This window comes from Pelecanus crispus, chromosome 1 (genome assembly GCF_030463565.1).
Source record: "Pelecanus crispus isolate bPelCri1 chromosome 1, bPelCri1.pri, whole genome shotgun sequence".
NCBI classification, from domain to species: domain Eukaryota; kingdom Metazoa; phylum Chordata; class Aves; order Pelecaniformes; family Pelecanidae; genus Pelecanus; species Pelecanus crispus.
The window spans coordinates 98,915,303-98,934,567 of NC_134643.1; the positions used below are offsets into that span (position 1 = coordinate 98,915,303).

The following is a 19,265-nucleotide window of genomic DNA, read 5'->3' on the forward strand; positions in this document are numbered from 1 at the left end:
CAACATTCAAGGTCAGGTTAGATGGGGCTCTGAGCAACCTGATGTAGTTAAAGCTGTCCCTACTCACTGCAGGGGGGTTGGGCTAGGGGATCTCTAAAGGTCCCTTCCAACCCAAAACATTCTATGTTCTCTACCTGCAAGACCTCCAGGCTGTTCCTGAGGTTACAGACCAGCCATTACAGCCTAGGAGACAAGTATTTGAGCTCAGTTCTTAGCTCAATCTCAATTTGCCTGAGGAATCTTAGGGAATTGACTTGCACACACTGCATTTCCCCATACAAAGCAATTTACATTGATGTTATCAAGAATGTGGAAAACTGGAAGTAACCAGCTGAGGCAAAGCCTGGGGGTAAGAGCAGGGGAAACTGCAGACGCGCATGAATGGACGCTTGCTCCAGCCTTTGCACTGACAGCTATTCTACACCGCTGCCTGACAATCTCAGGCATCAGGCAGTCTGGTGCTTATCTACTCACACCAGGCCCAGCTAGGGTCTCCGTGGGCCCAGCAAAGCATGGCTTGTTCTACTGGGCACAGAAGTGCTCCAGAGTGTAAAGCACGAGAGGAGATTTCTGCTCAGAGGCTCTGGACAATGATGCCAGCTCAGGTGCTGCTTCACCTGTGGACTGGACGTCCACAGCTTGCTTGAAAAATATTTGTGGCTGCAGAACTGCTGGCATGTAGCAATGCTGTCCAGTAACTCAGACCGCCTTACCACAACACAGAAAGGACACCTAGAACTGGGTAATAGGACTAGCACAGACTGCAAAAAAGGACACTTTTGATAGAGGTACGGTTGGAACAAGTTGACAGACCTGTTATCCACACCATGTTTGCATGGAACTGCAATGAACTTTTTTCTTCTTTCCTATAAATGGTGTTTCTCTAGTTGCCTGGTTACTTTCTTGGGCTCCATCTTTATACTAGAAAGACCACACCACAAAAAAAAAAACCAAACCCAACCCAACAACCACCAAAAAAAACCCCCACCAACACCAACACTAAATCTTTATAAACTCTTATTCCTCTTTGAAACCATTGTATTTTAGTTACGCCTGACTGGCAGGAGGGCTAGTGGATCTGGCTCTGTATGTAAAAGTGCGTTCACTCTTCCTTCTCCCAGCACGTAGCGATATCAGCTTTGGCCACATCGAATCACAGAGAAAACAGAAGTTTTAACAAGCTCCAGCACACAGAGGAAACAGGAGGGATAGCCCTCCAAAGCTACGCATTAAAGTGACCAACCATCTACAGCCACTATGGAAAAAGCCAAGGCGTTCCTGTTTCCATCCTCAGTTAGCTCACAGTTCCCCTTTTAAAGTGGTCCATTGGTCAAAGAGGTAACTCTGAATGTTACTCTCTGCTTCTGCGGTGCAGCTTAGCTACAGCTCTCCAAGTCAAGGTGTGAAAGGACAGGAACTTTTATTAAAGGTTTCCACTACAGAGCAAGAGCTCTCACTTTTTGCAGCTTGAAATAAACCCCACTCACAACACAGAAGCAAGTGCAACCACAGCAGGGTTTGAGCAGGAAAAGCCTTCACAGGGGGGCTAGTGAAGGATGGGTGGAGGAGAGAAGGTGGTTCTCTGTCACCACAAAAATTACTGCCGCTCAATTTTTTCCACTTATACTCAGCCCCCCCATGACGCCCCAAAAGTGAACACAAGAACTGACCACTGAATGACAATATATAAACTCCGTGAAAGAGGGTTGACAATAGACACTTTCTTCTCTGCCTTGACAAAGAAGCCACCAAAGCTTTCAGCAATGAAACTCCACGCTGCAGCTATCCTCGTCCTCTTCTGGCTTGGCATCTTTGCTGTGCACACGGTGAAAGGTAAGTTTACAACCCAAGAGGAAGACAGGAATTGCTCCACATTGCACCAGTGGTCTGATGAGCAGCATTTATTCTCTGCCAGAGCTGATTCATAAGATAAAACTCACAAGAAATCCAGATCAGAACTGCAAGAAAGGCAGTTTCATGGGAAATCATGTTATCTGATGTCCTGGCAATCAGTGGTTGGCTTCTGCCTTAATGCGAGGAGAGTTTCTGTGCCTTATTCTCTCTCTTAAAGTCATAAAATCTTGGAGACACAATGTCTTTTACTCTCACTGATGCCATAGAGCAATGAGCTCTATAGGTTAATAACATTTTATGAAAAAATGTTTCCTGAATAAGATGTACTTTTTTCTTTTTCCAGGTATACTACTTTCATATGTACTTTTGTTATATTGCTTTAATTTGTCTTTGTCTAACTATATAGCCTTAATCCCTCTAATGCCCCTGTTTCAAAAAGTTCTACCAGTTGCATGTCACATATTGCCTATTTGCTTGTTTCTAGCCAAATATTTTGGTGCTGACAGACAAACTATGAACAAAAATTGCAAAGGAAAGCAATGGATTCCTACAATATCTTCTCTTTCCTCCTGACTTCATACAGTTTAACATCTTGTCTGAGACCATTTACGAGCACTGAGATAAGCTATGTTTATTAGCCATGCTTTAAATAAGTCTGTCACAGACCTAAACATCACTGTAGACTTTTAGATTAGGCTCTGTGTATCATGCGAAAACATGAACATACACACATAAGCACATGCCTTCTCATACACAGTCATATTCACACAAACAAGCACATAAAAATCACAGAAAATACTCATATGCAAGCCATATGCAAACCCACAAAAATATGCAAAGACAAACACACAGAAAAGGCATCTTTACAAAACCGCACCAAAACCAAACTGAGACCTGCTAAGCATTCACAAGATTATGTAGCTACATACTGAGTATGTTGACCTAGTACCCCTACAGCTAGACCATACTACATTCTCGTACATTGACTAATGCTGCTGCTGTTCATCTCGGCAACATGTGGCTTCGTATCACAGACTGCCAGCTTGTAATGTCATTCTCCAGGTTGTATAATTTGCCATAAATATCACCAAGTCTGAAAAAGCACAGTGAGATGGTGTGCAAGGGATAGAAAAAGGATTAGAAAGAAGAAAGATAAAGGAAAAAAAAAACCAACCCACCAGAAAAAAAAGGGTAATTATAGGTACAGAGCAGTTAGGTTTTGTTCCCAGGCTTAGAGAAGCTCTGCTGGTATTCCCTGCATGCATATTCCCTGGACACTGTTTAGTAGTAGACAGAATATTTCCAGGACTAGTAAGGATTCCTTGACTCTCTGTGAGCTCTTTAATGCCACATTTTGAAAACCAGTCTGAGTGAGGCAGTAAGATACCTATTTGTAATGAATCATCAAAAAATACAGCATGTTACTCATGACTAAAGCAAGATCAGAAGAGCTATTCCTTCAGGGAAACAAAATCTCAAGAACTAGCAACTCTGCCAGTACCCATGCCCTGGTATGCTACAGCTTCTCCAAAGGCTGACGCGTGTTTGCCTCAGCTATTCCAATTATTTCAAACAAAGAAAAGCTCACAGATAATGAGATGATGTGAAGCAGGTTTTATAGTTAGCAAGTTGCACCTGAACAGCTCTTGGACTTCTCTCAAGTCAGTTTCTCTATACATTCTTTAAAAGGAAACCTCAGATTAGAGCAGTGTTCTGTTTGTCCCCCTTATGCCTTCCCAAACCTGGCTTTGATGGGTGGGAGAAAACCAGAAACTAGCCAAGCGGAGGCTTCCAGTAATGTATACATATACTGCATCTCTATTTAAATAAACTCCCAGTTTTGGGTATCATCATGTAAGGTAACAACTGTCCAAAGAATTTTACACTGTGTTGTGGTTTAGCCCCAGCCAGCAACTAAGCACCACGCATCCGCCCGCTCACTCCCCCTACCCTGATGGGATGGGGGAGAGAATCAGAGGAGTAAGAGTGAGAAACGCTCCTGGGTTGAGATAAGAACAGTTTAATAATTGAAATAAAATAAAGTAAAATAATAATAATAATATAGTAATAATAGTAATAATAATATACAAAGCAAGTGATGCACAATGCAATTTCTCACCACCCACCAACCGATACCCAGACAGTTCCTGAGCACCGATCGCTGCTCCCCGGCCAACCCCCCTAGTTTCTATACTGCCCATGACGTCATATGGTATGGAATAGCCCTTGGGGTAGTTTGGATCAACTATTCTGGCTGTGCCCCCTCCCAGTTTCTTTTGCACCTGGCAGAGCATGGGAAGCTGCAAAGTCCTTGACTAGCATAAGCAATACTCAGCAACAACTAAAAACATCAGTGTGTTATCAACATTCTTCTCCTACTAAATCCAAAACACAGCACTGTGCCTGCTACTAGGAAGAAAATTAACTCTATCCCAGCCGAAACCAGGACACACTGATATTGAGATTCTCTTTATTATTCACCAGTGTGTTTCCCTGATATGTATGGAAATGCTGGGGAGGAAAGAGAGGATTAAGTAGCACTCTATTGCCTATGAAACTAGATTTATAGCAAGAGTATGCAAGTACTTAGTCTTCTGGCAGATATACCTCCCTTTCTTTCAACGGTTTGGGTTTGTTTTTTTTTTTTTTAATTCTAGTTTTGGATGTCCAGTGTGAGACAAGTAGCCTTGCTTTCTTTTCCATCACTTGGAAAGTAGAGGGAATTACTGATACACGTTCAGATGCCATTTGGAAATGCAGCCAGTAAAGGTGCTGGTTCAAAGCACTACTGCCTATAGACACTTATTTGCAGGTGATGCAGACCTCATTATGAATGATGCCAAATACCTTTTCTGCTATGGAAGCAGTGATTCCCTAGGAGCAGAATGTTATACAGATGTTCAGGAGAACAGCTAAAGATTAGCATCTTTATTGAAACAGCAATAACACTTTAGAGATGGTAGGCTGCGTCACAAAAAAAAAAAAACAAAAAAACAAACCCTTAACCTCTCTTGTATAACTGGTATTGTGGCTGTACATCATGAGACACTCATGTTCTAACCACAACTGGAAATCTGTTGGAATTCATAATTCATTAGGTAATTATGGCTAAATATGAACATAGCATTGACTGCCTTTGTCATTTATCTATCTTTCCCCTTCTAGGGAGCATTGGAAGTCAGTCCATGCAAAAATACCATTGTGTAAATCTGTCTACACGGCAACTGAACATCCAAACTCTTGTCAACTATGAAAAGCAACAATCTCCAGTGAATGCCATCATGTAAGTATCCAGTGCACAGTTCACCTTCAGACTTGTCTATGCAAACACACTACCATCAAAAAGGAAAGGACATCAGAAGACACTTCATGGCCCAAATCACTAAATCTGGCTAGTTCAGGTCACCCTTCCAGTTCCCCCCTGAAGAGGTCACCTGGCAGCTGAGGGAGTGAGGGGAGAAGGGTGGGTCTCAGAGAGCTGGGAGATGCGTGCTGCTCACAAATGCTGGCAGAAATCTCACTGAACAGCCAGATCTTTTGTGCCCTGAAAGTGGAGAAAAAAATCTCAGCGAGGGGTCAGGGTGGAGCAGTCAGAAGCCCAGTGCATTGAATTGTGCCAAGGGGAATGCAGAGTTTGGGGTAGCTCCAACTCCTGCTAGGAGCTGTGTTTGGTCTTTTGATCTCACGAGCATGCGTTTTTATCAAATCTGGGATCTGCTCCTGGGAGGTAAATGCGCATCATGATTTCATATACAATCTCAGAATATCAAGTATGCTCCTTTCTTTCAGTGTCACTATATATGCGCATGACCACGTATGTTACATACATATGTACCTATGCCATCAATAGGGAACTGATGTTGCTAACTGCTGTTATTCCAACTAGCTACAAACTCCAGCATGTGATACGATTTTACCACATTGTTCCTCATGTTCTGCATAAAAACCAAGAACAGTAAACCTGGGTTTGGAGACTGGAATTTAACAGCCGCCTGGCTTGCTTGCTTCCTTTCTTCCTATAGGTTTATCACCACAAAAGGAATCAAGATCTGCGTAAGCCCTAATCAGAAGTGGGTGAAGGCTGCTATGAAGAAAATAGATGAAAAACGTACCACCAGAGGCAAATAATCCTGTCCCAGGCAAGCATCTAAGGCCAACTAAATGGAATCATCAGCGCGGCACATAACAGGGAAGGAAGCCTTAGTATCTGCTTTTAATTCCTGTTTATTAACAGGCAATAAAATCTCTGACCAAACATGAACTCACCAGAATCTCTTCATCACTGGTTGAGTGCCTGCTGACATCTTCGTTTTATAGCTAGACTCTGATACACTGCTTGTTTTCTGAAATGCTTGCTAATATTTATTTACAACTGAATGTAGATATATTCTCATCCTTACTGTCCTGACCAGTGTGGCATTTAAGGGTCAATGGCAGATAGTTTTACATACTGCAGGGAAGAAGGTGACCTGCCACAGAGCTGGATGAGTGTGGGCCTCCATCCTGAGGGAGGTCAGAACGTTCTGCAATGAGTGCTGGCTTTGAGAAGGTGCTCTATAATTTAATGGCTACTCGTACCTATATAATCGATAAGTAAACTAATCGCATGCTTCAGACCATCACCTGATCGGTGCAATATTCAGAAGACGACCTTTGGGCCTTCTATTTTTATACACAGTATTGCACTATTAGGTCAGTCCATGATGATGTATGGATACTCTCACCAAGGGATGACCTGGAGTAATTCAGGGCAGCCTTGTACTGGGGAAGACTTATCCTACCCACCGACTTCTGTGAAGTTATTTCAGTTTCACCCTCATGTGAGACTACCTAAAAGCACCATTTTACTTTTTCCTTTGCTTTTCTCTGAATAAGTAAGAACAAAGCATGTCTGGAATCTGTATTTCACAAACTCATAGGACCTCCCTCATCTAGAGAACTATGTATATGTAAAGAGTCTTATATTTTTAAAATTTATAAAGTCTACTAAGAGAAGGTTTTGAATTTTAATAAAGTTACTGTAAACCTGGAATCAAATAGTATGCTTGTCTGCTTGTATGTAATACAGATGGAGACTGTTGAAACGGGTACCAAGGTGACACCACAAATCTGAGAACTTTTGGCCAAGCCAGCTACAGCTGACACTACTGCCAGCTCGTGACTCAGACTGTTCAAAAGCAAGCTGATTCTGAGCTTCCTACACCATATTTCAGCTGCAAGACCCATATTTCAGAAAATACCTCTTCAAAAGTCTGGGTACTTAAAAGTCAGACTTCATACAACACTAGCATGATCCCCACATTATCAGAAGCAGACATGGAAGAGCTCTGGGCAGAGAGAGGAAAAAAATGGCGTTTGAGGAGCTTGAGGGATGGAAGAGAGGTACAAGCAGAGGAGCTGCAGGAATAAATTTCCTCTCACACTACCACATGGATGTAGCCTGCACTGCTGCTAAACTATAGGCTTTTCGTCACAAATAACCTCTTAGTGACACACATCAAACTACAACGCTTCCAGACTACGCTACAGAAATAAGAGCACATTACTCTAAAAGCCAGCCTTTACAGTTCCCTGCTCTGCTTAAGTCTGCAGACAGGATTTGTCTCCCATGGCTCACATTTTGTCATAGCCCAGTCCTGCGTAGGGAAACACATTTAGTTTTCCCCATCCAGGACAGGTTTTAAAGCAGTGCTACTGCTCAGGCAGGGAAGAGAAGGATGACTGACTGTACGTGTCATACTACAGAACAGAGCCAAGGCAGGCTACTGAGCCTCCATTATACGGAGTGATGCTTCCTTACTGAACTTCTCAATATCAACTACACCAGAGAAAAAAACAGTTGTTGCTACCATCTTTGCAAGAAGAGTTTTACAGGTAGAAAGAAATGTTGAGATAAGATGTTTCTGGAGTACGGCAATATATAAACTGGTGTTCATTCATTTTGAATCACCATCCTGAAGGCCCCAGTCCCTCCTATTATAGACAACACTAACAGTTCTGTCCCCTTCAGCATCATCAGACTAGCAGCAGGCTACAAAACCAGGTCACCTATAAAAGCAGTTCTATGGTAATCTCTCAGATGAATACCATCAGCTTCCATTGATCAAATTCATCCAGGACCAGAACTAACTAACATGCTTTTGGCAGGCGGAATTTTAATGCCTTTGCTTATAGTCAGTAGTATCTTATCCTGGAATTAATCTTGCTGAAGTGAATATAATTTTTTTAATTAGGACTATCACCACCTGAGGATATATTAAATCAACCATCACATAGCAATTAATACTTCATATCTGCTCATCCTCATCACAGTTCATAGCATGATGAATAATAATTTTTAAGACTGAATCATCCTACTTAATAATTACACCTTGTTTGTTATACCTTGCAAGATTCGTAATGATCCTTGTGCACTTTTGGGGACTTAATTACCATGGGTGATCTGTGCTTTTAACATCTCTTCCTACTCATTCATTAAACCCGAGGGACTTCCCTGTCTTTCCGTGACCATTCCTTACCCTAGTCCTTGCTGTGGTCCCAGTTGTGTGCTATTTTTGTCGTCTCTAGCTGTGTATAATCTGGAAGCTTATTTGTAATGGCACTGCTCCTGCCTGGCACTTTTCCCTGTTATGTGAGTTTTAGTGTCCCTGAAGGAGAGGGAGAGGCTTCTGTAGACTGTACACCAGGAAAATTTGCACCCATGGATTCAACCAGGCTGTACAAGTAATATGGCATGCTCTTCTGCAGACACACTTAGGCAGTGCCTAAAAATATGTGGTAAAAAATCCTGGGTTTGCCTCTGTATCTCTGAGGTAACAGCACCAGTGAAAAACACTTCAAATTCTTCCTAGTATAGCATCAGGCAGTTCCTTTTCCATTTTTATGCAGTTAGCAGAACTTTCATCTGAGTCTGCCAATGGGACAGTAATTACACAGTGCAACCTGCAGGAGTTTTGGTGGAAACACATACAGTTTTCAGCAGAACAGGAATTAGACTAGCTGTTTTTTAAGAACCTGCCTGCCTTCCCCCAAAACACATACTTAACACAAAAAAATACAATGCTAGCTAAAGAGAAATGACTGGGTTTGTTTTTTATTTAAGGAAAGTAAGACGACATTCATTTGGTCATAGGACACTAGGACAGCTTGTGATGTACCAGGCCTGCATGACACAAGTTGCACAATGAGAAGGAGAAAATGAAATCCAGATCATTACATTAGTATCTTGAAAATTGCTAGATAAGCCAGTGACCCATAGCAGTGCTAGGAAGATACATAACACTTCACCAACCAGCCAAGTTACTACAGCATCTGATCATTCTACTGCTGAAGTACATACAGCATAGGGCTGGGCTGTATCAACATGTACGGGCAAATGGAGTGCCATAGGTGGTCTTACTGACTCGGGGCAACGATGTATAATTGCAAGATACCACCTGACTGAAGCCCATTAATATTCACTGTAACTGTCAAGATCCTCAGCAGAAAATGTGTGGTTAACTCCTTTGTATGCTCAGAGGCACAGTTGTTGCTCTTTACCACCACTCCCATGGGTTAACCACCAAGGCGGCTGTAAACATCAGTTTGCTGCAAGTGCAGAGCACAGACTGCAAATCAGTAAAGGTTGATACTGTTATATTTTTAAACAATTAAATGTTCTTTTCAAAAAGAACAGCAGCCACTCAGAATTCAATTGCACTGAGAGTCACTGAGGACTAGGCACTGCTTGTAGCACAGCTTTGAACGCAGCGATGAGTATCCTGTACTCAGTGGCAGTCCTATGAACACTTGACAAAATACCAGAGCCTCACTCTACAGTGCTGAGACTATAGCTGTCCCTGGCTAGAGGAGTAAAACTCCTCTATGACAGCAGCAGATTTCAAAGTCCTTGCTCTATTATAGGACAACAGCAAATAGCCAGGTGACAAAGCTTTATTGCTTCCCCATCCAAACACTATTTATGCCTCCTTCTCAACCTTCAATTGTATCTTGGAAGAGTCACACATGAGAACAGTTGGATGTCTTTTCTCCTTTTACTTCATAATTGTCTCCCATCACAAGAAATGCTAAAAAAGAAAAAAGAAAGCAACAGACTCTTAAAGAACAGGAGTCAAGTCCTTAGCTAGCAAAAACTGACTGGCTTCAAATCCCATTTTTCATCTGCTGAGGATCTAGTCACAGTCTTTGATTTGTTTCCTCAACAAATGATGACCTAGACTCAAGGAACATACCGTGCAGCTGCTTTATAGAAGGCATGCAATTTGCAAACTAAAGAGATAAATGCATATAACAAGACTTGGGAAAACAAGTTTCTTTGTAGTTTCCCTCCTCAAAGAAAACAACTAAATACATCAGGCTAGTGTCTCAGGAATTGGATGGATACTAGGTCAGTACCATGAAGCACAGTCATTAGTGGCGCCTCTCACTGAAAGTGCTCACTAGCCAACAACTCCCACTGTCCCCTTTGGGAACAGCCAAGCACGAGATTCTTTTGCAAAATCTGGCCCAAGCATGTTTTGCACAAGCTTTGAGGTAAAGCCATGTGAGCACCCAACCAGACCACTGAATGCAAGCAAAACTTTGAAGAAATGACACAAGGTGTTTCAAATTCCCAACCAGCACTGACTTGCACAACACTGGTAGCTCCAGGCTGAAAGCAAAAAGACCCGACATGTTCATCTTGGTACTCTGCAGGAACAGACCTCAGATCTGTGATGGGAAACCCTTGAGCTTCCAAGTGCCCTTGTGAAAGGATTGGCTTCAGTTTTATGCCTGCAAGTCCATACCACAAAATGGTCATGTCAGCAAGGCCCCATAATGCACGTACCAGCACAAGGACTGACCAGACCCTGGTGACTGAACTCTTCTCCCATGCCCAGGTCTTACAGGTAGGGCACCAGGTGTGCTGACTGGGAATTTACCTTGGCTCTTCCTGTGCTGCTATAACCTGCAAGGAGAAGAATCTCACCTTTAGACTGTCTGAACAACAGTTTTTCCCAGCACAATAATGCTTGCAAAACAAAAACAAATCCAGACTGGTAAATTGAGGAAAAAATAGAAACCAAAGTTGTGCCACCTGGTGTGAGAATGGCTCCCAAATGATTACAGCTCCAGGAAAAAGTGTTTGGGTTGTAACCTGGTACTGAAAAGACAAATCAAGAAGTAAGGTACTTACCCAGTGTCATGTGATCACTTTATGAAAAGGCGGTATTGTCTACCCTGTGCATTTGTAAGGGGAGAACGACGTTTTGAAAATGTTTGTATTTCCTACTCTTATGGGTTTAAAACACTCACTATAAACATTAAGTGCATTATGCAACCTGTAAAGGTAGTGTTTGCCCTTGGTTCTTGTATTTTCTAGTACATCCTTATGCTCCTCACCTTAAGAGGTCAAAATTCTTTTCACACACTATGCTGTACCTCGCTCCTGGGGAGGCCGGTCTGGTAGCCAAAAACTTGCCCTTGTCAGGATTGCAGAGTTTTCCAGACTGCTTTAAAACCTCACCTCTTGCATTTGAGTTTTAGACTTCCTGAAGCTATCTCCTGTTGAATTAAATATCCAACTCAGCACAAAGTTTCACAGATCTAGCATTTAACAAGATGTCAGTGCATTTCTTTAAAGGAGGGATGACCAAAACGAAGCGCTATCTCAGAGTTTACTGATACGACAGAGCACTGTACTATGTATCACTGTAATTTTGCTATGGAAATGTAATTTATTTCTTGGTGGGATCAGGTATGAAGTCCGTTCCCATGTTCTGTCCCACTGGCAGCAGCCAGTACGAATGCTTCAAAGGAAAGATGTAAAAAAACCTCTAAGAAACAATAATCATGTCCATAACACACTCTTCTGTGCCTCAAGAGGAGTTAGCTTATGCCTCTGAAGAATACAGATGGAATAGCCTTCTAAGTATTTCTTTCATACCATTTAATCTGACTTACTTTTAATACCCATGCAAGTAGATAATTCTTTTTCACCTGCTGAGCTCTTGTTCTCTACAGGAGGCAACCACAGTGTTAATTTTGTGGTGTGTGTTCTTCATTAACTTTCTACCAGAGCATCCATGTATCAGTTCACCCAGTGTTACTATATTTTTTCTAACATGCAAGCAGCTCGGTTCCCTTTTCAAAACTGCAGCTATACACTTCATTAAGCTGTTTGTGATAACATCTATCCTAATGTTCTGCCTTCTGAGCAGATTGCAAATTCAGAGCCCAGGCAGGTGAAGAGAAACTTGAATTACTGTTGTACCAATGGGCAATATTGTAGCTTTATCCATGTCAAATTTCATCTCTCACTGCACTGCCAAGATGTTTAATTCCTCCTGGAGTGTCTAACAAACCTCAGCAGCTTTCACCAGCTGAAACAAATTACCATGATCAGCTGAAATCCCTAGCTCATTCTGTCTTTCCTTCTCCACACTGCTAATGAAGATACAGAGTACCACTGAGCAGACCCACATCAGTCTGCAGACAATTAACCAACCAGACCCTCCAGAGTCAGCACACAATGAACTTGGCATCATGCTGAAGACTATTCAAGCAGCTAGCTACAAGCATGTAGTATGATGCAGAAGGATACAAAACTGCAAAAAGGAAAGATTAGAAGCATCTCCCCCTGTTTTTGTATCCTGCTGGTTTTGCTGTGGAAAGTTGCAAGACCAATGGATGACTAATTAGATTAACTGGATAGGAATAAGTTAAGAGGAATTGATATCCATGAAGACATCAATGCATTTGGTGTTGCAGGTATCCAAATGATCCGGCCCTCTATCAGGAGGTCATTTCTCTGCAATTCTTAGGATCACTTTCTTCATCCATTTTCGAAGAGATACAGACACTACGTTAGTGAAAAGGTGTCATAATGTGATACTGGATGAGGCTTTTCTTGCCAGCTATCACATCTGAACAGAGGCATCTCAAGAGACAAGCATATATGGAAAGTGCCACAGTAAGCCATGATTTTCCCAGACATACAACTGAAGTGAGGATCCCCAGTTATTTTTCATGCATCATTCTACTTTTTTGCCATGATGGTAGCAGGCTCAACAACACGGTGGTCTTTAGCTAGCAATCATAGAATCATAGAATCATCTAGGTTGGAAAAGACCTTTAAGATCATCCAGTCCAACCATTAATGCTCATATTTAGACACAGAAAAGAAAGACAACCTGTGGGAGACTTGCTGGATTAAATGAGCCACCCAGCAGAAGTGACAGAAGTGGCTTGGAGTCACTTTTCTTCCCCTCTTGTCCCAAGCCCTTTGTTATCCTCTTCTGGTTCTCTCTTTCAGTTCAATGTCTCAGAGCAGTGGTCCAACATGTCTTTGGCACAGCTATGATTTTACAATCCACTGCATACCCTACTACTCACAGGGTCTTGCAAACACAGGGCTGAGACCTCAGTACTGAGGCAAAATCCACTGCAGTGAAAGAAAGAAAACAGCCACTTCCCTGAAATAGTGAAAGCCTTGGTCTTGACAGAGGAGAGAAAGTGAGCACACTCTTCTCAGTTTTCACAAGCCATTTCCATTAAGGATTACTCTCCTCTCCCCTGGGTGGCCCCATATGCTTCTATAAAGATGATCCACTCTATATGGACCTCATACACACACCCAGGAATGGGAGTCAACTTTCTGTTGCTCAGCATGCCTTGGCTTTCCAGTTTGTCTTTCCCAGGTGAATGCTGCCTGGGTGCAGAGCCTGGGCTGTGGGTCGCATGTTTGAAACAGAACTTCCTCAGAGAGGTTGTGAAAACAAGTATATCACCACTCTTCTCACGCCAAACTTATCTCTTACCAAGTCCCCAAGACCAGGAAGCCCTAACCAGTCAATACTTATCACCATGAAACAAAGCCTTCCAATCAGCCCTTTGCTAGTTCTGATTAGCAAGTTACATTTGTCACAGCCCCATCATCACGTATGATGCAGCAGCTAGTGGTTTTTTAGCACTGCCCCTTATCTGATGCAAGATCTCTGTTGTTTTACTATGTTGAAGAATGCCTTATTGTTTTTTCAGCTCATCCATTTATCAGAAACAACTTAAGCAAGAAAAAGCTCCAGAGCCCCATAAAGTGCTTTTCCTGAATAAATAGAGTCAAGCCATAGAGTGGCTTGTTCCTGTGGCTCTTGTGGCTACCCCACCCTACATTACCCCATGACACTTCACAAGTATTTCAGAAGCCTATACACATAAAAAAAACTGTCTAGGACTATGGTCCTATCACATCATGCTTGCCAGAGATGTCATTGCTCTCAGGATGTCAGCTGGTACCCATCTTTTCAGTAAGCATCCTCATCTCACTCCATGCCTAAAGCCACAGAGAAGCCCTTCAAAATACGTACAGAGCCTTCAGTTATCCTGTCGAACAGGATAAGGCCCAGCACGAACAGCTGAGGCCAGACTTACCTTGACCACCCTAAGCGGGCAACTATGTTATCATTCCCTGCTACTGTGAGCTACAAGATACATGACAAGTCCACAGAGCAAGCAGGAAGCTGCAGGTCATGCTCAGGCATGCCATCCTTGTGATGGATGCACTCCTGCCTGCTCTGCAACAACAGGACACTCGCCCAGGACTACAGGACAGTTAAATAAGAATGAGAAGTAGGATATTTCCTAGCAGTGAATCATAGAATGCTTTGGGTTGGAAGGGACCTTTAGAGGTCATCTAGCCCAATCCCCCTGCACTGACCAGGGACAGCTTTAACTACATCAGGTTGCTCAGAGCCCCATCCAACCTGACCTTGAACGTTGCCAGGGATGGGGCCTCCATGACCTCTCTGGGCAACCCCTTCCAGTGCTTCACCACTCTCATTGTAAAAAATTTCTTTCTTATGTCTAGTCTAAATCTATTCTTCTTTAGTTTAAATCCATTATTCCTTGTCCTGTCACAACAGGCTTTGCTAAAAAGATTCTCCCCATCCTTCCTGCAGGCCCCCTTTAAGTACTGGAAGGCTGCAATAAGGTCTTCTCGCAGCCTTCTCCTCTCCAGGCTGAACAACCCCAACTCTCTCAGCCTGGCCTTATAGGGGAGGTGCTCCAGCCCTCAGCTCATTTTGTGGCCCTCCTCTGGACCCACTCCAACAGGTCCATGTCCTCCTTGTGCTGAGGGCTCCAGAGCTGGATGCAGTACTCCAGGGGAGGTCTCACCAGAGCAGAGTAGAGGGGCGGAATCACCTCCCTCGACCTGCTGGCCACGCTGCTTTTGATGCAGCCCAGGATATGGTTGGCTTTCTGGGCTGCAAGTGCACATTGCTGGTTCATGTCCAGCTTTTCATCTACCAGTACCCCCAAGTCCTTCTCGGCAGGGCTGCTCTCAATCCCTTCATCCCCCAGCCTGTACTGATATTGGGGGTTGCCCCGTCCCAGGTGCAGGACCTTGCACTTGGCCTTGTTGAACCTCATGATGTTCACACAGGCCCACCTCTCCAGCTTGTCCAGGTCCCTTTGGATGACATCTTGTCCTCCTGGCATGTCAACCACACCACTCAGCTTGGTTTCATCTGCAAACTTGCTGAGGGTGCACTCAATCCCACTATGTCATTGATGAAGGTATTAAACAGCACTGGTCCCAGTACGGACCCCTGAGGGACTCCACTTGTCACTGGTCTCCATGTGGACATCGAGCCATTGACCACGACCCTCTGGATGCGACCATCCAGCCAATTCCTTATCCACCGAACAGTCCACCCATCAAACCCATATCTCCCCAGTTTAGAGACAAGGGTGTTGTGGGGGACCATGTCGAAGGCTTTACAGAAGTCCAGATAGATGATATCCATCCATCCATCCTGTGAAGGCCAATTAAATGAAGTTAATAAAGCTCAACAACCTGATGTAGTGGGATTGCCCTAGAATTTCCCTACTTTGTTGTTTTTCAAATTGTTTTCAAACTTTGGACATACGCTTCCCTTCAAACAGTCATCTCCTGTCCTTAGTCATACAAGAGTCCCATTACCACGACATTCCTCCAAAATCATCACCCTGCCACTGCTTTTTCTGTCATGACCACAGACACATTTTGTCTTCCTAAAATCAATCAGCTTCCATACAAGGGGTCACACTGGTCACTATTCCCTTCCACCCTTCCGTAACAAACCTCCTCCAAATTATCCTTTTCCCTCACACGCCCCTTATTTCCCATGCCCAAGGAACAGATCCACTGTTATTCTGCCAGAAATGATCATCCCTACCCTTGTGTCAACAACTTTTTCTCCACCTCATTTTAAAATGGCAATAATCAGTAGGCAAATTACTTGCTTTGGTGGTATTCAAAATTAGTTCATTGCTAAGTCTTTTAAATTTTTTGCTCTCCCAAGTCATTGAAAATAACGTGGAGATTGCAGTCATGCACAGCAAGACTCAAAAGCACAACAAATCACTTGAAGGTACCAGTTAAACAGCACATATGCAGTAATTCGGTCTGCTCCCAGACCATTTTGTTTTACAGAACATCCTACAGATACTGAGCCTCTGTCAGAATGACAGGTACACAAAGCACAGAATGAACCCAGAAAGGCAAGACTGAATGCTGGTACGGGAGAGGGGAGATGGCAAAGATGTTTTCTTCTCTCCTATCTTAAGTATGAAGGGGTGCAAGACAGAAATCATGATGCTTCTCATCACAAAGCAACAAGGCAAGGCACTGCCTGGCCCTGGCCAATGAAGACAGATAAAGTCAAGTTGCATGGTAACTGCAAGAGTGGGCATCACTAAAAGACAGAGAAAATCCAATACTGTTACTGTGTTTGGATTTTATCGACATGAGGTAAAGACAGAACCTGGTGCTTGGGACTTCCTACCCCCTTTTTTCAATGATCCTAGCACTGATCCTGCCAGCCCAGCTCTGCTGAGTTACAGCAAGCTGAAATCAGCTGTATGTCACAGCATTGCCCTCCCATCACTGCCAGGACGAACACCCTGGCACAGGCAGGTGAGCCCCGGCCCCAAGCACAGCCCATGGCCAGGAGGGGGAACTCCCCGTTAACTTGTCTGCCATGCTGAGTCCCGTCCTGAAACTCCTCCTTTGCCAGGCTTCCAAGGGGGAATTGCTCAACAATGAAGGATGCTAAATCCTGCACAAGTTACCTGCTGTGGGTGGGAAGGAGTCCAAATGCTGGAGCACTCACTTCTCTCCGAAACTAGACAGGGATTAGGAGCCAAAGCCAGCTCCTCAGCACTGGCACATCTGAAGGCAGGGGAAGAGGCAGCTCTTTGTTGAACACATCTGTACCTCTGGTGGGGGCCCACCAGCCACTAACATGCTTTGGCCATCCTGCACCATGCTCCTGTGTATCAGCTGTGCCTTACTGGCCCACTGATTCCCCATGTCTCCTCAAGTCACTCAAAAAAAGCCACCACAAAAATTTACTTGTGCCATGCTATGCACCATCCTCACTTTTGTTAGATAAGGTTGTGTCCCGAGTTTTCACACTCTTCTCTCTCACTCCTCCCCTGTTGACCTGCTGGGACAAACTGCTGCTGCACATCCGAGGACCGTCTCATCTTTATTTGCTTGTGGAAAAAAGAGACTGATGGAGGGAGAGCGTAGTGAAAGAAGTGACTTTTGCACTGATACCTGAAAACAGACCTGTGGTCAGAGAGGAAGGTGAACAACCTGTCTTCTGACCTCCAAATACCCCAATCCTTGGCCATCACTGCTGTCATGGAAAGGAGCCGGGAGGGGAGGCTGTGAACAAGGGTGGGTGCTGCCTCAATGTGAGCCGAGGGCAAAGTCCTTCATGATTGTGTGGGGTCCCACAGCCTTGCAATGGCAGCAGCCTTACTACAGGGGATGAGTAGCAATACCAGTACATAGCTAACAAACGTGGCTATTTAAGGTCCGTGTTTTTAATGTGGCAAAAACTGGAAAAGTCAGCATAGGGAAAAAAAGACCGGGGAAAAGCAAAACAAATAAATAATAAAAAAAAGTATCTGTCTCCCTGGACTGCCAGAATTTTCTTCTATCAGCAGTGCTCAAAATACTCCAGTAGGTTTTTATCTAGTATTTTGCTTTGGTTTGGGAGTGAGAGGGAACAGAGTTTCTTAGAAATCTTCAGTTTTCCCAGGACTGTATATAGGACTACAGACATCAGACATGTGCTCTGGGAACAGCACAAGAAAAAGATTATTCACAACTTAATTTCTGGACAACCCACAGGTATTACTACAGGAATTTATTGTAGTAACCTGGTAACAAACAGCAATCATACTCCAAACAAGTGTGATAACCTGTGTTTGAAGGCATGCAGCATGCACAAGAGTGCAGTCCTGTATCTCAGCTGGAGAATAATGTTTTAACACTCTACTTTATGATTTGGTACAAACCTATCTTCAAGTTCATAAAGACTCAACAACAGGCAAATTTTCTAGCAAATGTATATCCAAAAGTAGGAAGCAATATGTGATTTACATCTGAAATAAGATCCCCAAAACTTATTCTTTCAGGAAATTCATGTCACAAGTTTCATACTTTCAGTATGGAAGACTCCCTCTGTCCTCATTACTTTTTAATTTCTGATTATAAATATCATCAAAAGCTATATCATGCAGCTTTGGGATTAAAATGAATGATTACTCTCCAAATGAGTGACAACCCTCCAAACAAGTGACAGCTGAAACAAATATCTGAAATAGGAATACAGACAGAAACCATCTCTTCCCCCCCCAATGCAAGCTCAAGAGAGCGCTCAGAAAAGACAGCAAAGCAGTAACATAGACTGAAATATTTAGAACTTCTGTATAATTAACTTGTAACACTAAGAGGAAATTCCATTATTAAACACAAAAATAGGAAAGCATCTGGAGAGGAAAGTGTTACTGGAGAGATGCTTCAGGCAAGTGACAGAAAAATCTCTCCAGAGTTTCCCTGCACTTTGAAACCAGTATAGAATGAGAAAGAGAAGCCACTGGGAAAGAAGCCTCATAGTAAAGCTGCCACAGATAGATGACCTGCCCAAGTGTAATGTCAAGAGAAGGCACACATTACTCCTTTATTAAAAAAAAAGGAATTACCAGGTCTGAAAGAAAGACGCAAATTTCAGAACAGGGAGCTCACGTGCCAACTACACCATTGCTGACTACTGACAAAGTGTAAAGCAGCAGGCACCTCTTGCAAAAAATGCTAAGAAGGTCCTGTGAGATCTTTAAAAGAATGTAACGGGACAAATCTCTGGGAGATTATAGTACGTTATGGGTTAGTGGCAAAAATAATCAAGCCCCAAAGGACTGTGCACCACTGAATGCATAGTTGGGGATGGGGACAACATCAGCCAGTGGTCTTCAATGCCAGCTGGAGTTTAGCAAGAGCACGTAACAATTCTACTGTTCTCTGTATGGACTGGGTCACAGTCCACAGAGATTGAGATCGCTGCAGGCAAGTAAGAAATACAATGGAATATTCCAAAACC

General features: G+C 43.3%; 1 protein-coding gene across 1 annotated transcript; it reads left to right on the forward strand.

Moving 5' to 3' along the window:
- Window positions 1-1,676: 1,676 nt before the first annotated feature.
- On the forward strand, window positions 1,677-6,110 carry LOC142597153 (lymphotactin-like). Its single transcript, XM_075727707.1, has 3 exons — window positions 1,677-1,833; window positions 5,020-5,137; window positions 5,877-6,110. Exons 1-3 carry the CDS (start codon window positions 1,677-1,679, stop codon window positions 5,980-5,982), a joined length of 381 nt encoding a protein of 126 aa, XP_075583822.1. The 3' UTR covers window positions 5,983-6,110.
- Window positions 6,111-19,265: the final 13,155 nt, after the last annotated feature.

Excerpts from the sequence above, each read along its gene's own strand:
- LOC142597153 (XM_075727707.1), top strand. The coding sequence starts at position 1,677 with ATGACAATATATAAACTCCGTGAAAGAGGGTTGACAATAGACACTTTC. Across the intron at positions 1,834-5,019 it reads TGCTGTGCACACGGTGAAAG|GGAGCATTGGAAGTCAGTCC; the intron begins GTAAGTTTACAA and ends TTCCCCTTCTAG. Across the intron at positions 5,138-5,876 it reads TCTCCAGTGAATGCCATCAT|GTTTATCACCACAAAAGGAA; the intron begins GTAAGTATCCAG and ends TTCTTCCTATAG.